General features: G+C 44.8%; 1 protein-coding gene across 6 annotated transcripts in view; it reads right to left on the reverse strand.

Moving 5' to 3' along the window:
* enah (ENAH actin regulator) overlaps positions 1-15,435 on the reverse strand; it is an 80,591-nt gene that overhangs the window by 53,196 nt on the left and 11,960 nt on the right. For 4 of the 6 annotated variants that reach the window (XM_015975508.3, XM_054734065.2, XM_015975504.3 and 1 more), the window contains exons 1-3: positions 10,281-10,540; positions 4,773-4,938; positions 4,506-4,683 (exon numbers count right to left, since the gene is read on the reverse strand). In XM_015975508.3, coding sequence (XP_015830994.1) covers positions 4,506-4,683; positions 4,773-4,938; positions 10,281-10,540 — 604 coding nt within the window. Of the gene's footprint in view, positions 1-4,505; positions 4,684-4,772; positions 4,939-10,280; positions 10,541-15,435 lie in introns of those variants that run through there. The other 2 variants (XM_015975507.3, XM_015975506.3) reach the window with 1 other exon arrangement.

Below are 15,435 nucleotides of genomic sequence, written 5' to 3' on the forward strand. Positions count from 1 at the left end.
AAACAATTCTTTCGTATGACGCCACTTTCGCCAATTCCATTCTCCATTCCCGCATACGCGGTTCACCTGGGTCCTCCAATTTCTCATTATGATTTGCTTTCCAATCGTTGCACTGGTCTGAATGAAGTCCACCGCTACATCTACATGTGGATCATTCACAACATTTCATCTCGGACAGATTCCACATTACTCCCGGTAATGTTTACAATACGATTGTGGATTTTTAACCGGTAGTTCTGAATCATGGGACATTCCCAGAATAGGGGAATAAGAGCACCTTCTGTGTTACAGCACTTCCAGCATTCTGCAATGTCCCTCATGTTCAATTTAAAAAGCCGGCTTGGGGTCCAATAAAAGCGATTGAGTATTTTAAATTGAATCAATCTAATTTTAATGTCTCTTGACATTTTCACAGATATGATCCCACTCTTTTTGTGGAATAGCAATGTTAAGATCATTTGACCAAGCTAACATTGTTGCATACGATGGGAAAACTGTTTGTTGAAGTAACACGGCTCGTGCCCCGAGCTCATTATTTTCCCAACCCAAGAAACAAGGTTTGACTGTTGAGGTTCCACATTTCTCCCCATAACACTAATTAACATGCGTCGCAACTGCAGGTACCTTCAGAATCCATTCCTGGGTAGGCCATATTCCTCGGTCAGCCTCTCAAATGATTTTATATTCTCTTTCTCATATAGGTTTGCTATCGTAGTGATTCCTTTTCTTACCCAGTCTTTCCATAATAAGGGATGTTTGATACATAGCCTTGGGTTATTCCAAATACAGGATTCAGAATTAAGATAAACATTGACATTATACACTTTAAGAGACCTTCTTCCACACATTACACTAATTAGATATTATGGGGAGAGATTTCAGATGAGGGGGTATCTTACTAGTCAGAACATTTATAGGGGCAACTGGAGAGAGCCATCTCTGTTCGACCTCAAACCAAGGAGGAGCCCTTTCAGGTGGTGGCATCCGTTTAGCAATGCGTCTTAAACAGAATGCATAATGATAAAGAGCCAATCTGGGGAGGCCCAAGCCCCCCGTATTGACTGGTGCCTGCATTTTTTCCAACTTTAGCCTTGCTCATTTGCCATTCCATAAAAACTTCCCACATAATTGGTCAAATCTTTTCAAATATCTCTGTGGTATTGCAATAGGAAGACACTGAAGCAAGTCATTCAGCTTTGGAATACAGTTCATCTTCAGGACGTTGACCCATATTGACAAAAACATTGAAGCCCATCTGTCGGTATCCAAAGATATTTTTTTGAGAATCGGGTCCAGATTTTTTTCAGTAATTTTGTCTATTTGCTGAGGAGGGAGAATACCGTCAGTGGGCCTTTGAAATAGACCTGCCCGAAATAAGGTTTTCGGACAGTATGAAGTCTATGAGAGGGCCTCTGACTTGGACCAGTTGACTTTGTATCTGGATATTTTAGAGAATGAATTAATAACTTTTAGTAGTGCTGGGACAGATTTGACTGGGTCTGAAGCCACAGAATATCATCTGTGTACATCAAACGTTAATGTGTGGACTCGTTTATTTTAACTCCCTGGATACGCTTATCCATCCGAATGGCTGCTGCAAGAGGCCCTAGGGCCAAACAAAAAAGCCCTGGCGAGTGTGAAATATGAAGAGATCAGACCATTTGTTCTCTCTGCAGCCTGTGGGTCTTTATAGGGAATCTCAATCCATCTAAGACATGTTTGACCAAATCCAAAGGTTATTAGCGTATGAAACATGCAACTCCATTCCAACCAATCAAATGCTTTCTCGGCATCGAGTGAGATTGCAGCCGTTGGTTGATTAGAGTCCTGTATCAGCCACATAACATTTATAAGACGTCTGATACTTTGAGAAGTTTCTTTGTCTAATAAAACCTACTTGATCTGGATGGATAAGCGAGCTGATTATTTTCAAGCTGACCTTTTGACTTCAATACACACAACAGGAGATTAATGGAACTGTGTACTTTTCGCTTGTGACGCTAACAGAGAAAGGATCGTATTTGGTGGTGAAGAGTAACAATCATAAAGACTACTTTTCTCCAAAATAAAACCCTAATGTCACAGAAAGCATGATTATTTGTTGCAGATGTTTTAGGATCCAAAACTGTGGTTTGAATGGAAGTCAATGGGACGTTTTTGTCCACTAAGGTCTCATGAGAATGGTAACTTTTAAATCTCTCGCTACACAAAGTCTATTGATGCAAAAATGTTAATATTTCAGATATTTCATAACATAACCAAGACTGATTTGTAATAAATTCCCCAGGAAGAAAAAGTGTTGTTGTTTTTATTTTTTCATTAATTACAGCTATGTAATGAGCCTTCCTGGTAAGGTCTGTTCAGGGGTTCTGGAGAGGAGGACCCGTCGGATTGTCAAACCTCGGATTCAGGAGGAGCGATGTGGTTTTCATCCTGGCCACGGAACACTGGACCAGCTCTATACCCTTAGGGGGATCCTGGAGGGTGCGTGGGAGTTCCCCCAACCAATCTACATGTGTCGTTTCAGCTGTCAGAGTTCAAATGTTTGCTGGGTTTAGCACCAAAGTTGGTAATATAAATAATTTCAGTTAAAACTATGTATCAGAGAAATAGCTCAATCTGTAGGGCATCAGCTTACGCTGTGGACCTGGGTTCAATTCCAGACTGGTACACGTGACATTCTGACCTAGATGGCACATGGAAAAGTTATTCGTTTTACAGTAATGACATTCTTTTTACGGTATTTTCGCTCAAAATTTATTTATTAAACGTCCAAATGAAACGCGCTAAAAGACGTTTATTGCACGGCCAGAAAAGACGTCAGTTAAACTTTCATTTTAGGACAATTTTTCAACCATGATGGAACGTCTTGGTTTGACGTTTCAATGGTCATTAAACATCCAAAGGTTTGCTGGGTTTTCTTTAACGCTGTGTTTAATTTGAGCTGTTTTGACGTCACTCGCTAGCAGACTAATGCAGCGTCTCCTCACGAGAGCAGAGACGTCTGCAACAACAAACAAAACCTTTAACTAAAGGAAAAATCTAAATTTCGGTTCCGGCGAACAAATGCGCTGTGCTTCCAAAAACTAATCCGTGCTTGGACTTCCGGTTTCGCAAATCAATCCGTGCATCATGATGTCACGTGCACAAATTAATCATCCATCATCATTTATCGGACAGATGATTGGCGACGGGAAAAACGGTACAAATCGCCCAACCCTGGTAGTTTTGCTGCCATAGACTTAAGCCGGGCGTACACCGTGCGACTTTTTCACTCGCAGCGTTCAGCTTCAGCTCAAACTGCACGACTTCCTCGCAGGGCAGATCTCACGAGTCGTGTGCTCACACTGTACGACCCAGTTCTCGGATGCGACCTGACTGCTCACGCTGTACGTCTGGTAGCAACACGTCGGACCTAAAAATATGCTAAAAATAGCCGTTTTTACTCAACACGTCAGACTTTTTTGTCTTGTTTTGCCTGTTGTCCTTCGGGAGTGCTGCAGGAGGACACACAGGGATTTATGGGGGTTGGATGAGGAAAACGAAATAAAGAAAGTAAATCTGTGTTTAGTGATCAGTTTAGTTTGACACGAACACGACAAACACGCTTTCTTGACAATTCTTGTGAGTAAAAAAACGTGTAGAAATAAAAACGAACAACATGTGTTATTAGGGAAGTAGCGGGTGAGCGGTGCTGATGCAGGATTGCGCATGCGCCGTGAGCGGTTCTGGTACTTTTTGGGTCGCAGCTGCTCGCAGCGCCGCTTCAACAGTGCGATACCCTCACGAGGGACGAGCGAAATATCAAACACGCCAGAAGTCCGTGCGAGCTCACGATTGCTGATCAGCAGCTGGTCACGTGGTGTTAATCGCCTCTCGTAACCCCCGTACACTACACGACCGCTCGGCGCAAAACTCGCCCCGATGTCGTGGATTCTCGCACGAGTGGTACATCGGCTCAAAAGAGTGAAAAAGTCACACAGTGTACGCCCGGCTTTATGCTGCTGGAGGACATAAAGAAAGAAAAGAATGAAAGAAAACGATATTTCATGCGGCGCCTCTCAAGATAAAAACCACCAAGCGCTTCACAAAAAAAAGTTAATAAAAAAAGATTTCAATAAATGATTAAAAATATGTTTTAAATCAGAAGAAATACAAACGTGGATTAAAAATGGACGGAAAGGGAGAAAGAGGGAAATCAGTGGATCCTGGCAAAGGTGAAAAAAACCTGCTCATCAGACCACATCCAGCATCGGGCTCTACACCTGGGAACCCGGGTCAGGTTCTAGCGGGGGGGTCACGTTGCAGCATGACTGCCATGTTAACAGAGAACTGTAGGTGCCAAACACCAGCTGTCAAGGCAGTAGGGTGAAAGGGGAAACCGTCGCTAAGAGCAGGTGTGGATGTAAACAAAACCAAGAACTAAATGAGCTGAACTACAGGTGAAAGAAGCGGGGGGTACTCGGACCGCTCTCCATCTGGATTCACCCAACCCCCATCTTCACCTGTGTCCTGCGAGTTGAGCACCTCCAGCGCGTGCATCATGGCACTGGCAAATACGTTGGCATCCTCTTTGCTGCCAAAGTTCAGGCCGTAGACCTGTCGGGCGTCACGCCACTGGTGGAAGGTCGGTGTGGCCTGATTGTACTTCAGCCCTTTGGGAATGGCACAGTTGATCACCACCTGCAGCCGCCCACAGAGGAAAGACGAGGAACATCATTTACATCATCAGGGATGTTCACAACAACAGGAACGTCTGGGAGTTCACACACCTGGTGGTCCTGGATCTTGCGTCCCACCACGCGGAAGGCATTGTTGCCCGTGTGGTGGTAAATGTGAACCCGGCTGAAGCCTGTGGAGCCACCAGCTGGAACCCACTTCTTGTTGGTGTCATCGTAGACCATCACAGCAGCTCGGGCCTGGCAGATGCTCTGTTCACTGCAACAAACACCCAGAGCAGAAACACACACTTAACACAACATGTCCATCTACCCATCCTTCTATGTCCGCTTATCCAAGGCCGGGTCACGGGGGCAGCAGCCGTGTCAACGTGGCCCAGATGTCCCTCTCCCCAGCCACTTGGGCCAGCTCTTCCAGGGAACACCGTGGCATTCCCTGGCCAGCTGAGAAGCATAAGCCACTTTCACATCAGGGCTGGCCAGTCATCTATTCAGCCCTGTTCCCAAGGCAAGCTGCTTCGGGTTGAACTGGCCTGACATACCCAGTGCCGACTGATTGGCTGGCTAAAACTCACGCCTACCATTAGGGGGGGGTCTCCGATTGGCGGACAGCATCAGTCAGCGCGGGCTTCCGCGTGCACGGTTCGTTATCATTCTGGATGCTGTGAAGGAAGCATTGCCTCTGACTGAAGCAGCCTCTTACTGAGTTGTGAGGATCACACAAACACACACACACACACACACACACACACACACACACAGAACGGCTGAGGATTAAGCTGTGCAAAGCGAGGACAGACAGCAGAGTCAGAAGTCTCCAGCAGCACCACTGGTCACAGCCACTTTGTTTAACTTAAGGGAGACGCCACGGACGTGTCCGCACGTCTTTTGCCCTGCTCACGTGCTCGGGAGATTTCCTGAAAAGTGTGTGTGAACAAATCCCACCGGTGCTGAACCCAGACCGAGGCAACCCAGCCTGGTCCAGGTCAGATGTGGAAGTGGAAATAGTCCCTCTAGTGTGTCTTTCTTTAGGGAACGTAAGGTGGGGCATCGTTTAATACTGAACGATTCCGATTCCTCGTTTCGATTCCGGTTCCTATCGATTCCCGATTCCGATTCTTTCCAGACATGACATGTTTTACATGAGCCAGCTAACCACAGGTCCTACTGGATGAAATAATCTTAACTTCAACATGAATTTTAACTCTATGAACAACAACATCACCTTCATTTAGACACAAACATGTTTTGGAGACAAAAAGAAAAAGACTTGCAGCACAACCAGTGTGTTTGTTTCTGACCACAACCAAAGTCTGGAAGCAGCCTCTGGGATGAGAGGCTAAACGTCTCCAACACATCCAGTAACGTCCAGCTGTTTTCAGCTGAAACTCTCAGGATGATCATGTCCAGGATGACTGAGAACTACACCTCCATGCTGCAGCAGCGTTCAGTCCCAACAGGAAGTGAAACTTAAACGTAGCTGCTGTCAGTAACAAGCTAACAGGTTTTAAAACCCTAACCCATGACAAGAATTGGTGACTGTGGTCATTCGCAACCCTGAGTCGCGCTACCTTAATAGAGATAAGAGGGTAACATGAGGATTGGTTCAGGTGGAGGGAAAAAAGGCACTTCAGAGTTACCCTCCATAGGGAGGGCAGCTTTGCTCTGCACAGAAACACCTCAGGACAGATATGCAACAGACTTCAGACAACCCAACATAAGTGTCCACTAGGTGGGGTGGTGGGGTTGGGACTATCCCCACTTCAGTTCCTGCAGCCACGATAAGCAGCACATGTCACCTCAGTGCAGTGACTCCTTCGGCCTTCACAGCCAGAAGTCCCGCCCAGGCTGGGACAGGAGACAGAGTTGCCATGGCAACGGCATTCCACGTTTCTTCTGAAGGGCACCAGTCAGTCGCCCTCTGCTGCCCACAGATAAACGGAGAAGGAAGTGATGCTGCCAACAGCGGTGAGCTCTGAGGAACACCGCAGTGGTGGCCGACACTTCAGCAACAAAAGGTACAACAACTCTTATTCCTGTGTTAAAAGATGGCCTGTTGACTTCTGTTTGGATAACTCTCAATCTCTTGTAGGGGTGGCTTTCAAACTGAAAACTACCCAGATCTCCTGTAGGTCCAGTTGTATCCAACAACAAGACAACGTCTTCCCTGCTTTGGGTTCTGGCATCTATTGGCCTTTCATTTGCCAAATTTCCACTGATTTCCCTCTTTCCTATTCACTCTCTCTCTTTCTTAACATTTTTTTAATAACAGTTGTCTATTTTTTGCTCATTTTAAATATATTTTTAAACATTTTCTAAATTCTTTTTTATATTTTTACATTTTTTGTTTTTGTGAAGCGCCTCGTGATTTTTATCTTGAGAGGCGCTACAGAAATGATATTTTCTTCTTCTTCTTCTAATTGGTAGCCTGGCCTGCCAGACTCATCCTCTGTTTAATTATACACAGAGAACTAGTCTCGTTAGTGACAGACAGAGAGGCACATGAGGGGCGGGACTAGGCGGCTCAAAAATAGACGCAAATGCAGACCGTAGTTTTTTAGCTGTAGTGTGCTTTTAGAGCTTCTTGTTGTGGTTTTAAAAGGAACCCAGGTTACAAAACTCTGGTTCTTCAAAGATAAACGTTAGTTATATTAAAGTAGTGTAAAAAACCTTCTTAATGTCTTCATTTTTATAAAATTTGTAAAAAATAGTTTAACGTGTAGGTCACCATTGTTGTTAGCCGTGAGTTAGTCGCGTCAATACCGGCAGGAAGTCGAACCAAATCAGATGAGGCAGGCTGGTAAATTTTACTAAATAAAACAAAATTTTCAAAATAAAACACCGTGACTGATAAATAGAGAGATGAAAATGAACAAACACAAACACACACACACTCCTGCGGAGAAACAAAGTGTTTTCATAAATTTAAACGCAGTTTGTAAAAGCTGGATTGTACCACAGACACGAGTTCTTTACTTAACCATTTAGAACGAAACTGGTCTACAAAACAGCAGCAGGATCAGCGCAGTTTCTGATGTCAACAACCGGGGCTAACTGGTTACACACACACACACACACAAACGCACACACACACACACACACACACACACACACACAAACGCACGGCAAGGGCATGAGGGTGGGGTCTGTAAAACAGTAGGTGTGAGCAGAAGCGCTCGTTGAAAATTCTTGCCTGATGTGAACAGAGGAGGAGTGGACGGCGCACAAATTTCACTTCGCCGCACGTTGCATCTGGTGTGTTCCCGGCATAAGTCTCCTCCCTTTCCGGTCGGCAAGTCAACGGGGCTAAAAGAGCGCTTTTCTAATCCGCTTTGCTTCACGCCCTGGGTCACACATATGTTGTACTGCAATTTAAATTTAAATTAACGATGGGTGTTTCGACCGCGCTTGTCATGTGCTTAGAGATTTATTAGCTTGTAAAAGTCCGTAATCAGCATGACTACAAATCAGACATCGGCACGTCACCACAGAGTCTCCTCCCCCCTAGCGTAGCTGCTACTTACCACGTGACCAGATTTATGGTGGCTCTTTCCCCCGGAAGGAAGGATTTGAAGTTTGATGAACTTACAGCCATTTTCCACATTTTTCTCCATGTCTGGTTCGATGACGTCACTTTCGCGACGCGCATTTGTAGTCCTGGACTTGTTTTCAAACAAAACCTAAGCTAGCGCTTCCCCCGTGCGAAAAATAACGATCAAAAAGCTTCTTTAAAATTCACGGACATCGTGTGTGAAATCCATGGCACGTAAGAAGCGGAATTAGAAAATAGCGTTTTTAGCCCCGTTGACTTGCCTTCATTTTTTCGTTCTTCCAGGGACCCGTGGTCTGGAAATAGATGGGCGTGACTTAGGCTCCCTGTGCATGTTTCCGTGATTAGAAACACTACTACTTATGGTTTTGTAGTCTGTTGGCACTTTCTCTATGTTTAATTGTTTAATTCTACTCTGTGGGCTGGCTCTGCAGTTTTGTGACTTCACTGTGAACTGGGACTGTTGGAGGCAAACTGGGAATTAATGGAGAACAGCGATTTGCTTTGTTGATGTCCGAAGGGAAAGCCGAAGTGAAATTAGCCTGTTTGAAGGCAGCAAATCATGGAGCTGTGTCCTTCCCGGCTTGTTGAATGCCCAGTATTAGGCGTGGACAATATATCGGCATCATTATCGGTATCGGCCGATGTTAGTCATTTTTTTACGTATCGGTTCGATAAATAAAACCGGGTCAATACTAACACCGATACTTTTTCCATCTCGTCTCCATTTGTTTGCCTGTTTCAGAGGGTGAGAGGGGTGATGTGTATTTGTATAGTCATGTGACAGTGAATGTAAATGTGTGTGGTGTGTGTACTTAATAACGTAAATTCAGCTTGAATAATTTTCATTCTATACAAAATCTGCTCATTTTAGAAACATTAATGTCAGCATATCGGTATCGGCAAATATTGGTTATCGGCCTTAACAGTGAGATTAATATCAGATATTGGTATCGCCCCCAAAATTTCATATCGGTGCATCACTAACTTCACCTTTAGGACAAACTACCAGAGTCCCAAAAAGAAAATCACCATTTGAAGTCACGGACGGACAACTAAAGATGTTTAGTCAACTGTTTATATGTTTATATGTTTATTTACTTTTGATATTTATGACAATGTTGATTTTTTTTTGTAATGAATTAATGGGTAGGCTTTAATAAGTTTAACTTCAGCCTATACCTTTTCGCTCATAAATAATATCTAAAGAAACTGTTTAATTTATAAGAGGAATTTGTACCTGTGATAATTATTATTATGTTCTTTATTAGATAATTATTTTCCTTTTCATGTGTTTTATATGTATTTGTTATGATGGAAATAAATGAATGAATGAATGAAAAAAAAAAGACAGCGACTGGTAATTAACGCAATATTGTTTCCTCTGACAATGTCCAGTTTCGCCAAAAGTGTCCTAGGGAAAATACTCGTGGGGACGGGTGAGTGGTCAGTGACCGTGTTCAAAACCTAGCTTGTTTGCAGATTTGCCATTACAGCTTTAAGTGAGCAAGTATCTAATCAATAAATCCTTTACTCTTAGTTTTTATCGAGGGGGACGTTGTGTAGACCTGCTGGTTCCCCAGGTTCCTGCTACATGTGCTGCTCTTCTATAGCAGGAGCCACTTTTCTGACGTTCCAGTAAACAGCGTGAAGAATCGAACACCTGCCTGTTTACACTACTGTCGCAGCTGGAGGGAGCCGAGTGGACTGGGATCACCGAAACTTCACAAACAACTGCGACCATCTGTCAGAGTCTCCTGCCCCGTGGTGGACCTTCTGGTATTTGAAGATTAGCAGAAGCTGAGACAGGTAAAGAAAAGAAGCATCCCTTTGATCTAACAGAACCAACATGCTCTCTCGTTTCATGGGGGGGGGGGGGGGGGGGTGACAGAATGTAAATCTGCGAACAGAAATCCTGTCAGGAACACTGAGATTTCACCAGAATACAGAACCTCATCAGAAGCAAAAACCCAGGAGGCTTAAAGGTCCCTGAAAGGATGAAGGCAGGACCGGGTGTTGAACTGAACCGCATGGTGACGGTAGGTACGTACCGGTGAATTTCCATTTTGGAAGCCAGAACACATCTTTGGCTGAGAATGATGTTGGAGGCTTTAGACTGTGGACCGGAGGACTGGACCTGCATGGCTCTGCTTGTTATTATCCCATCAGTTGTCAAAAACATCTTCTGCCCCCTCTCCTTCTCTAGAGATTGCCTTTCTTCGTTGTCTGGGTGAGGGCGTTGGTAAAACCCCCCACACACTCCCAGCCTCCTGTCGACACGTTGATCCAGGAGAATCCCGTTATTTTCCATGTGCCAGCAGGTTGGACAGCCGGTGGACGTGTTGAGATGTCATCAGAGAGCTGTGTTGTTAGCTTCTCCTTGCCGTAGCAACAGCGGAGGTCTCCAGGCAACAGGCTCTACGTGACAATGGCCACAGCTGGACCGCTCAGCCCAAAAACACAGAGATGCTGCAGAACCTCAGCGGGAGCACGCTGGTTCCTCTGATACCTCCGCCTGCTGCGACAGAACCCTCACATCCACTTCTGCCTCCTCCCCTTCCTCCTCTCGCAGCTTTAATCTGTGTGCTTCCCCACATGACGGACTGCCTCCACTCGCCCAGCTCCATTCTGTCCTCCTCTATCGCTCTCTAGAATAAACCGGGATGAAAAGCATGGCAGTGTTCGATGTTTCTGACGGTCTCATGTCCTGAGAGGAGGGACTGTGTCAGATACACACTGCAGACCCCACCGGACCTGAGGATGGTGTCTGTGTGATGGTGCTGATCTGTCCCAGCCATCTCCTGAAGCTCCACGAGGGAGAGACACGCACGGACAGAGACGTTTTTCTCTCGGACTTCGTCTCCTGGGGAGTGTTGCAAAGCAATTCCCCGTCAGGACAACAGAGGGCGTAGCGCTGTTCCGGCATATCCTGTCATGTATCTGGTCCAAGTAGGGCTGCTCAAGTAATCGAATTTTAATCACGATTACGATCGGATTTTTGAACGATTATAAAAAACAAAACAAGCAGATTATTTGCTCCTCCCACTTGCGCTGCCCTGAGTTGCAAATGAAGCGCTCCTCCCACAGTGTTGCCAACTTAGCGACTTTGACGCTATTTCTAGCAGCTTCTCAGACCCCCTTCTTGACTTTTTAAATCTTAAAAGTACCTAGCGAACACCTCAGAAACATCTCTGGTAACCCTTAGCTACTTTCTGGATAACTGTCGTCGACATTTCCTGCAGGTTAGCTAAACACTCCGCCTGCGCTCTGGACCGTTCTTCAGGACATTAGGAAAGGGAATGATGTAGTGATGTGTCCGTCGCTAAAGACAGCTCTCAGAGCCGGCTCCATGTTGGAGTAACCAGAGTGAGTGACACACACACCGCACCTGCGGACTCCTGAGCCGCTAAAAAAGGCTAAATGTGCGGCGTGCTAAACACGTGCAGCTTGCCCCCGATTGCTGTGAGACCGGGTTGGGGGGTGCAGCTGTGGTTGGGACAATTATTACATTAACTGATGGACGACTTGTAAATAAATAGTTTATAAATAAGGTAGAAATAAGTTCCTCACGCTGATAACTAATAACTAATCTCTCTGAGGACACGGTGCTAGTGCACTCTCCTACAGCACCTTGACACGACTCAATAAATGTTATGCAACATTTAGTGAACATCAGTTTATTTGCATGTATTTGTTATGAATGCCACTGTATAATTCTTGCTGTCAGTATTTGCAAGATATTGGTATTTGGGTCTGTACTGGTTAGACTTAAATGAGTTAAACCAAGGTCTGTAGCCCTTGGGTCATAGACTATGAGCTGTAAGTATACTGGTCTTTTTATACTGGGAATCAGGAGTTCTTTTAGTGATCATCTTGTTTCTTATTTCTTTTTGTCCTGATTGTGCCCTGAGCAATTTTATGACTGAATAAAAACAAATAAAAATCAACATAAATTGAAAAATCGTCCTAAATAATCGTGATCTCACTTTCATTCACAATAATCGTGATTATTGTTTTTGCCTTAATCGAGCAGCCCTAGGTCCAAGATGGTGCATCTACTATCGTGTTTATATTATGGGTTTTAACACGGACAAATTTGTCCCTCACTCTCCTCCACCTCTTCTGGGCCATTCCCATCTGTACCGGGTCGGCCCGGGCCGGGTAGCGTAGGTTGTTTACATATCTGGGTGGCCTGGTATTTTTCCGGGCCAACCAAGGCTCATTCTCAGCCCTCTTCTCGAGGGGGTCTGCTTCAGGCCGACCAGCGCCAACACACCCACTGCTGACAGCAAATTCACACCTTCCATTAGAGCAGGCCTCTGATTGGTGGGTAGAATCAGCCCACATGGGCTTAAGACAAGGATGTGTGGAATCAACCGGGCCAGGCTGGGGCCGACTGGGGCTACCCGGCCCGGGCCGACCCGGTACAGATGGGAATGGCCCATTTGTGTGCTCGCCACCTCTGAACCCACGTTTCCCGTTATTTGCTTCCATGAATAAGACGCTTGCTGCGTATTCTTTCACTTCTCCGGTGAATAAAACGTTCATTTTTTTAGAGTTGTCTTCAAGCTTCTCCGTGTCTGCCGCTAGATATCCTCGGCTCTCTTTATATTTTTGAGGGTGGAATGGCGATGCCGTCGATGACAGCGGCGTCCTGACCAATCACAAGCTTGCGTTCTCCGTCTCTTTGGACGGATGTTTGGAAAAGAGAGCTTGACTGTGTCCGTACTTGCGAGCGTGCTAGAGAGCCCTCAAAAGGGCGAATAATGGCGTCGCATGCATCCGTCCCGACGCAGACAGAGAAGTCTAAATTAGGCTTTAAACCGTTTCCATGGAAACCTCCACACACTTACATTAATTATTACAAGATGCGTGTCATCATGAGCATAATAGTGTATGTGCTGAATCCCCTACCGAGTGAATAAATGAACACATTAATTGTGTTTGAGTCTGTCTTCTGTTATTCCTCCCGTCTAGTTATTTTTCAGGAGCAATACTTGGTGGAAGCAGGAGCTACAGATGGCCTGTCGGTGGGTTGCCTATTGCCATAAATAACGCTCAAATCTCTTCTAAAGCCTAAAAAGGCCCCAGACAGCGTGCAGTAATGAGACGGCTCTGTGCACACCCTAAGGGCGCCCAGGCCTGGTCCTGCAGGACCGCTATCCAACGTTCTCACGGGCACATGTGAGAGAAAGTACCTACATATGACAGGGCCTGATGAAGGCATCTGTACTGGTCATGTTACACATGAGATGGGTTGCTGTGAAAATGTTTTACAGGGTTTCTGCAGGTTTAAGGGAGCCAAATTTAAGACATTTTAAGACCTTTTTAAAGGCCACTTTGACCAAATTTAAGCAATTTATAAAATTAAATTTAAGCTATAATTTCCAGCTATTGCCTGGAACCGGTGCTAACCACGTCGTGAACGTGGGATTAGCCATCCAGTCACCATTAAACTTGCACTTCCCCATGGCGCAAGCTCCCACTAGCTTAACCAGCTAATGTGCTCATCTAAAAACAGCCCCCTTTCACAACCAGCTGAATGTGTACGGTTCCGCTTACGCCAACATCGTACACAAAAAATGCTGAACGCTAACTAGAAATTCACAAAAATTTTTATAGAAATAAAATAATCTTGTTTATTGGGTCTTTGGTCATTTAAGACCTTTGGAAACTGGATTTAAGGATTATTTGTCATTTTTAAGGATTTTCAAGACCTTAAATTTGTAAAAGCAAATTTAAGACTTTTTAAGCGCCCGCGGATACCCTGGTTTTAGGCAGGTGTTAAAAAATGCTGTGAAAAACGTAAGCCTTCAAAAATACTAAATGTTCATCAATCAACATTAAACGAACAAACGAGACACCTGAATCAAACGAATATTTGGTGTGACCGCCCTTCTTTTCTACAACAACATCAGTTCTTCTGGCGACACTAGAACTGTTAAAGGACCTGGGAACGCTGATGTTTCAGGAAGCATTCGGTTTACTGCAGGGGTGTCAAACTCAAACTCACACGGGGCCGAAATGAAACTCTGGGACGGAGTCGAGGGCCAAACTTAATCATTTTTGAAAAAGTGACAGCAAATTTGCACATTTTCTTTATCAACATAAATGCAATTTTGAACCTTTAAATTTGGAAACAAACTTATTTCTGCGTTAACACTGAATGTGGAATAACCAAATGACACACGAGCAAGTCAGTTTTAAATAAAAGGCATCAGTGGTATTCATTACTTGTGGTATATTCAGCATTTTTAAAATCTATTCAGGATTTATGTTTTCTTGTTTATTCATTTTTCTTATTTTTATTCTCCTTTCTTCTCCTGTAATACGTGTCATCGCTGCTGTGACGTCTAGCTTTCCCCACTGAGGAACAATAAAGGGATTTTCTATTCTATTCATCTATCTGCAGCCTTTCCACTTCCTGTTTACTGTAGGTTAAATCTTTTCTCACGGGCCAACAACAACATAAAAATATCATTTTATCTTAAATGAAAATGCAACATCTCACCTGTTAACTTTCCTGTTTTGGAGCAGAAAAAGAGCATCAAACCAACATATTTAAAGCTCAGTTTGCTCCACTGGTTTACTGTGATGCTCACCTGTTCCAGCCAGATACCTGCATCATGGGGTTGGTCTGAGCTGAGGAGGAGACTCCTGTTGTTTTGTTCATCTTCATCATAATAATGACAACATTAGATGACAACAGGTGCTCACATAGGTTTGTGCTGATGAACATGTCTGAGCAGCTTGACCACGTTGTTGTGTGTCGGGGAGGAAACACAACCACAGAGTCGTGCTGGTTTGAGCGTGTCGCTGCTCGCTGGAGTTATATCAGCTCTGTCTGGACGTTAGTTGGAAAACTTTCTCTTTCAGTCGTGAACACGTTACTGAGCGGCTAGAATCTCCGTTTCTGGGCTTCAACGTCAGAAAATGGCTGAGTGAACTCGGCGCTGAGTGAGAGGAGTGTAGTTTGTCCGAGACAGCGGAGCTGCAGACACCGGCAGCAGGGGCTGGAAAAAACTCAAAGGAGGGGGCGCGTCGGCTCCGCGCTAACGCCGCAAAGCATCATGGGAGTTGAAGTCTTTGCTGTAAAATCGGCCAGCGGGCCAGTTTTAATATATTTTTGATATTTATCTCGCGGGCCACATAAAAATGCTACGCGGGCCGCATCTGGCCCGCGGGCCTTGACTCTGACATCTGTGG

The sequence above is a fragment of the Nothobranchius furzeri genome, chromosome 2 (assembly GCF_043380555.1).
Source record: "Nothobranchius furzeri strain GRZ-AD chromosome 2, NfurGRZ-RIMD1, whole genome shotgun sequence".
NCBI classification, from domain to species: domain Eukaryota; kingdom Metazoa; phylum Chordata; class Actinopteri; order Cyprinodontiformes; family Nothobranchiidae; genus Nothobranchius; species Nothobranchius furzeri.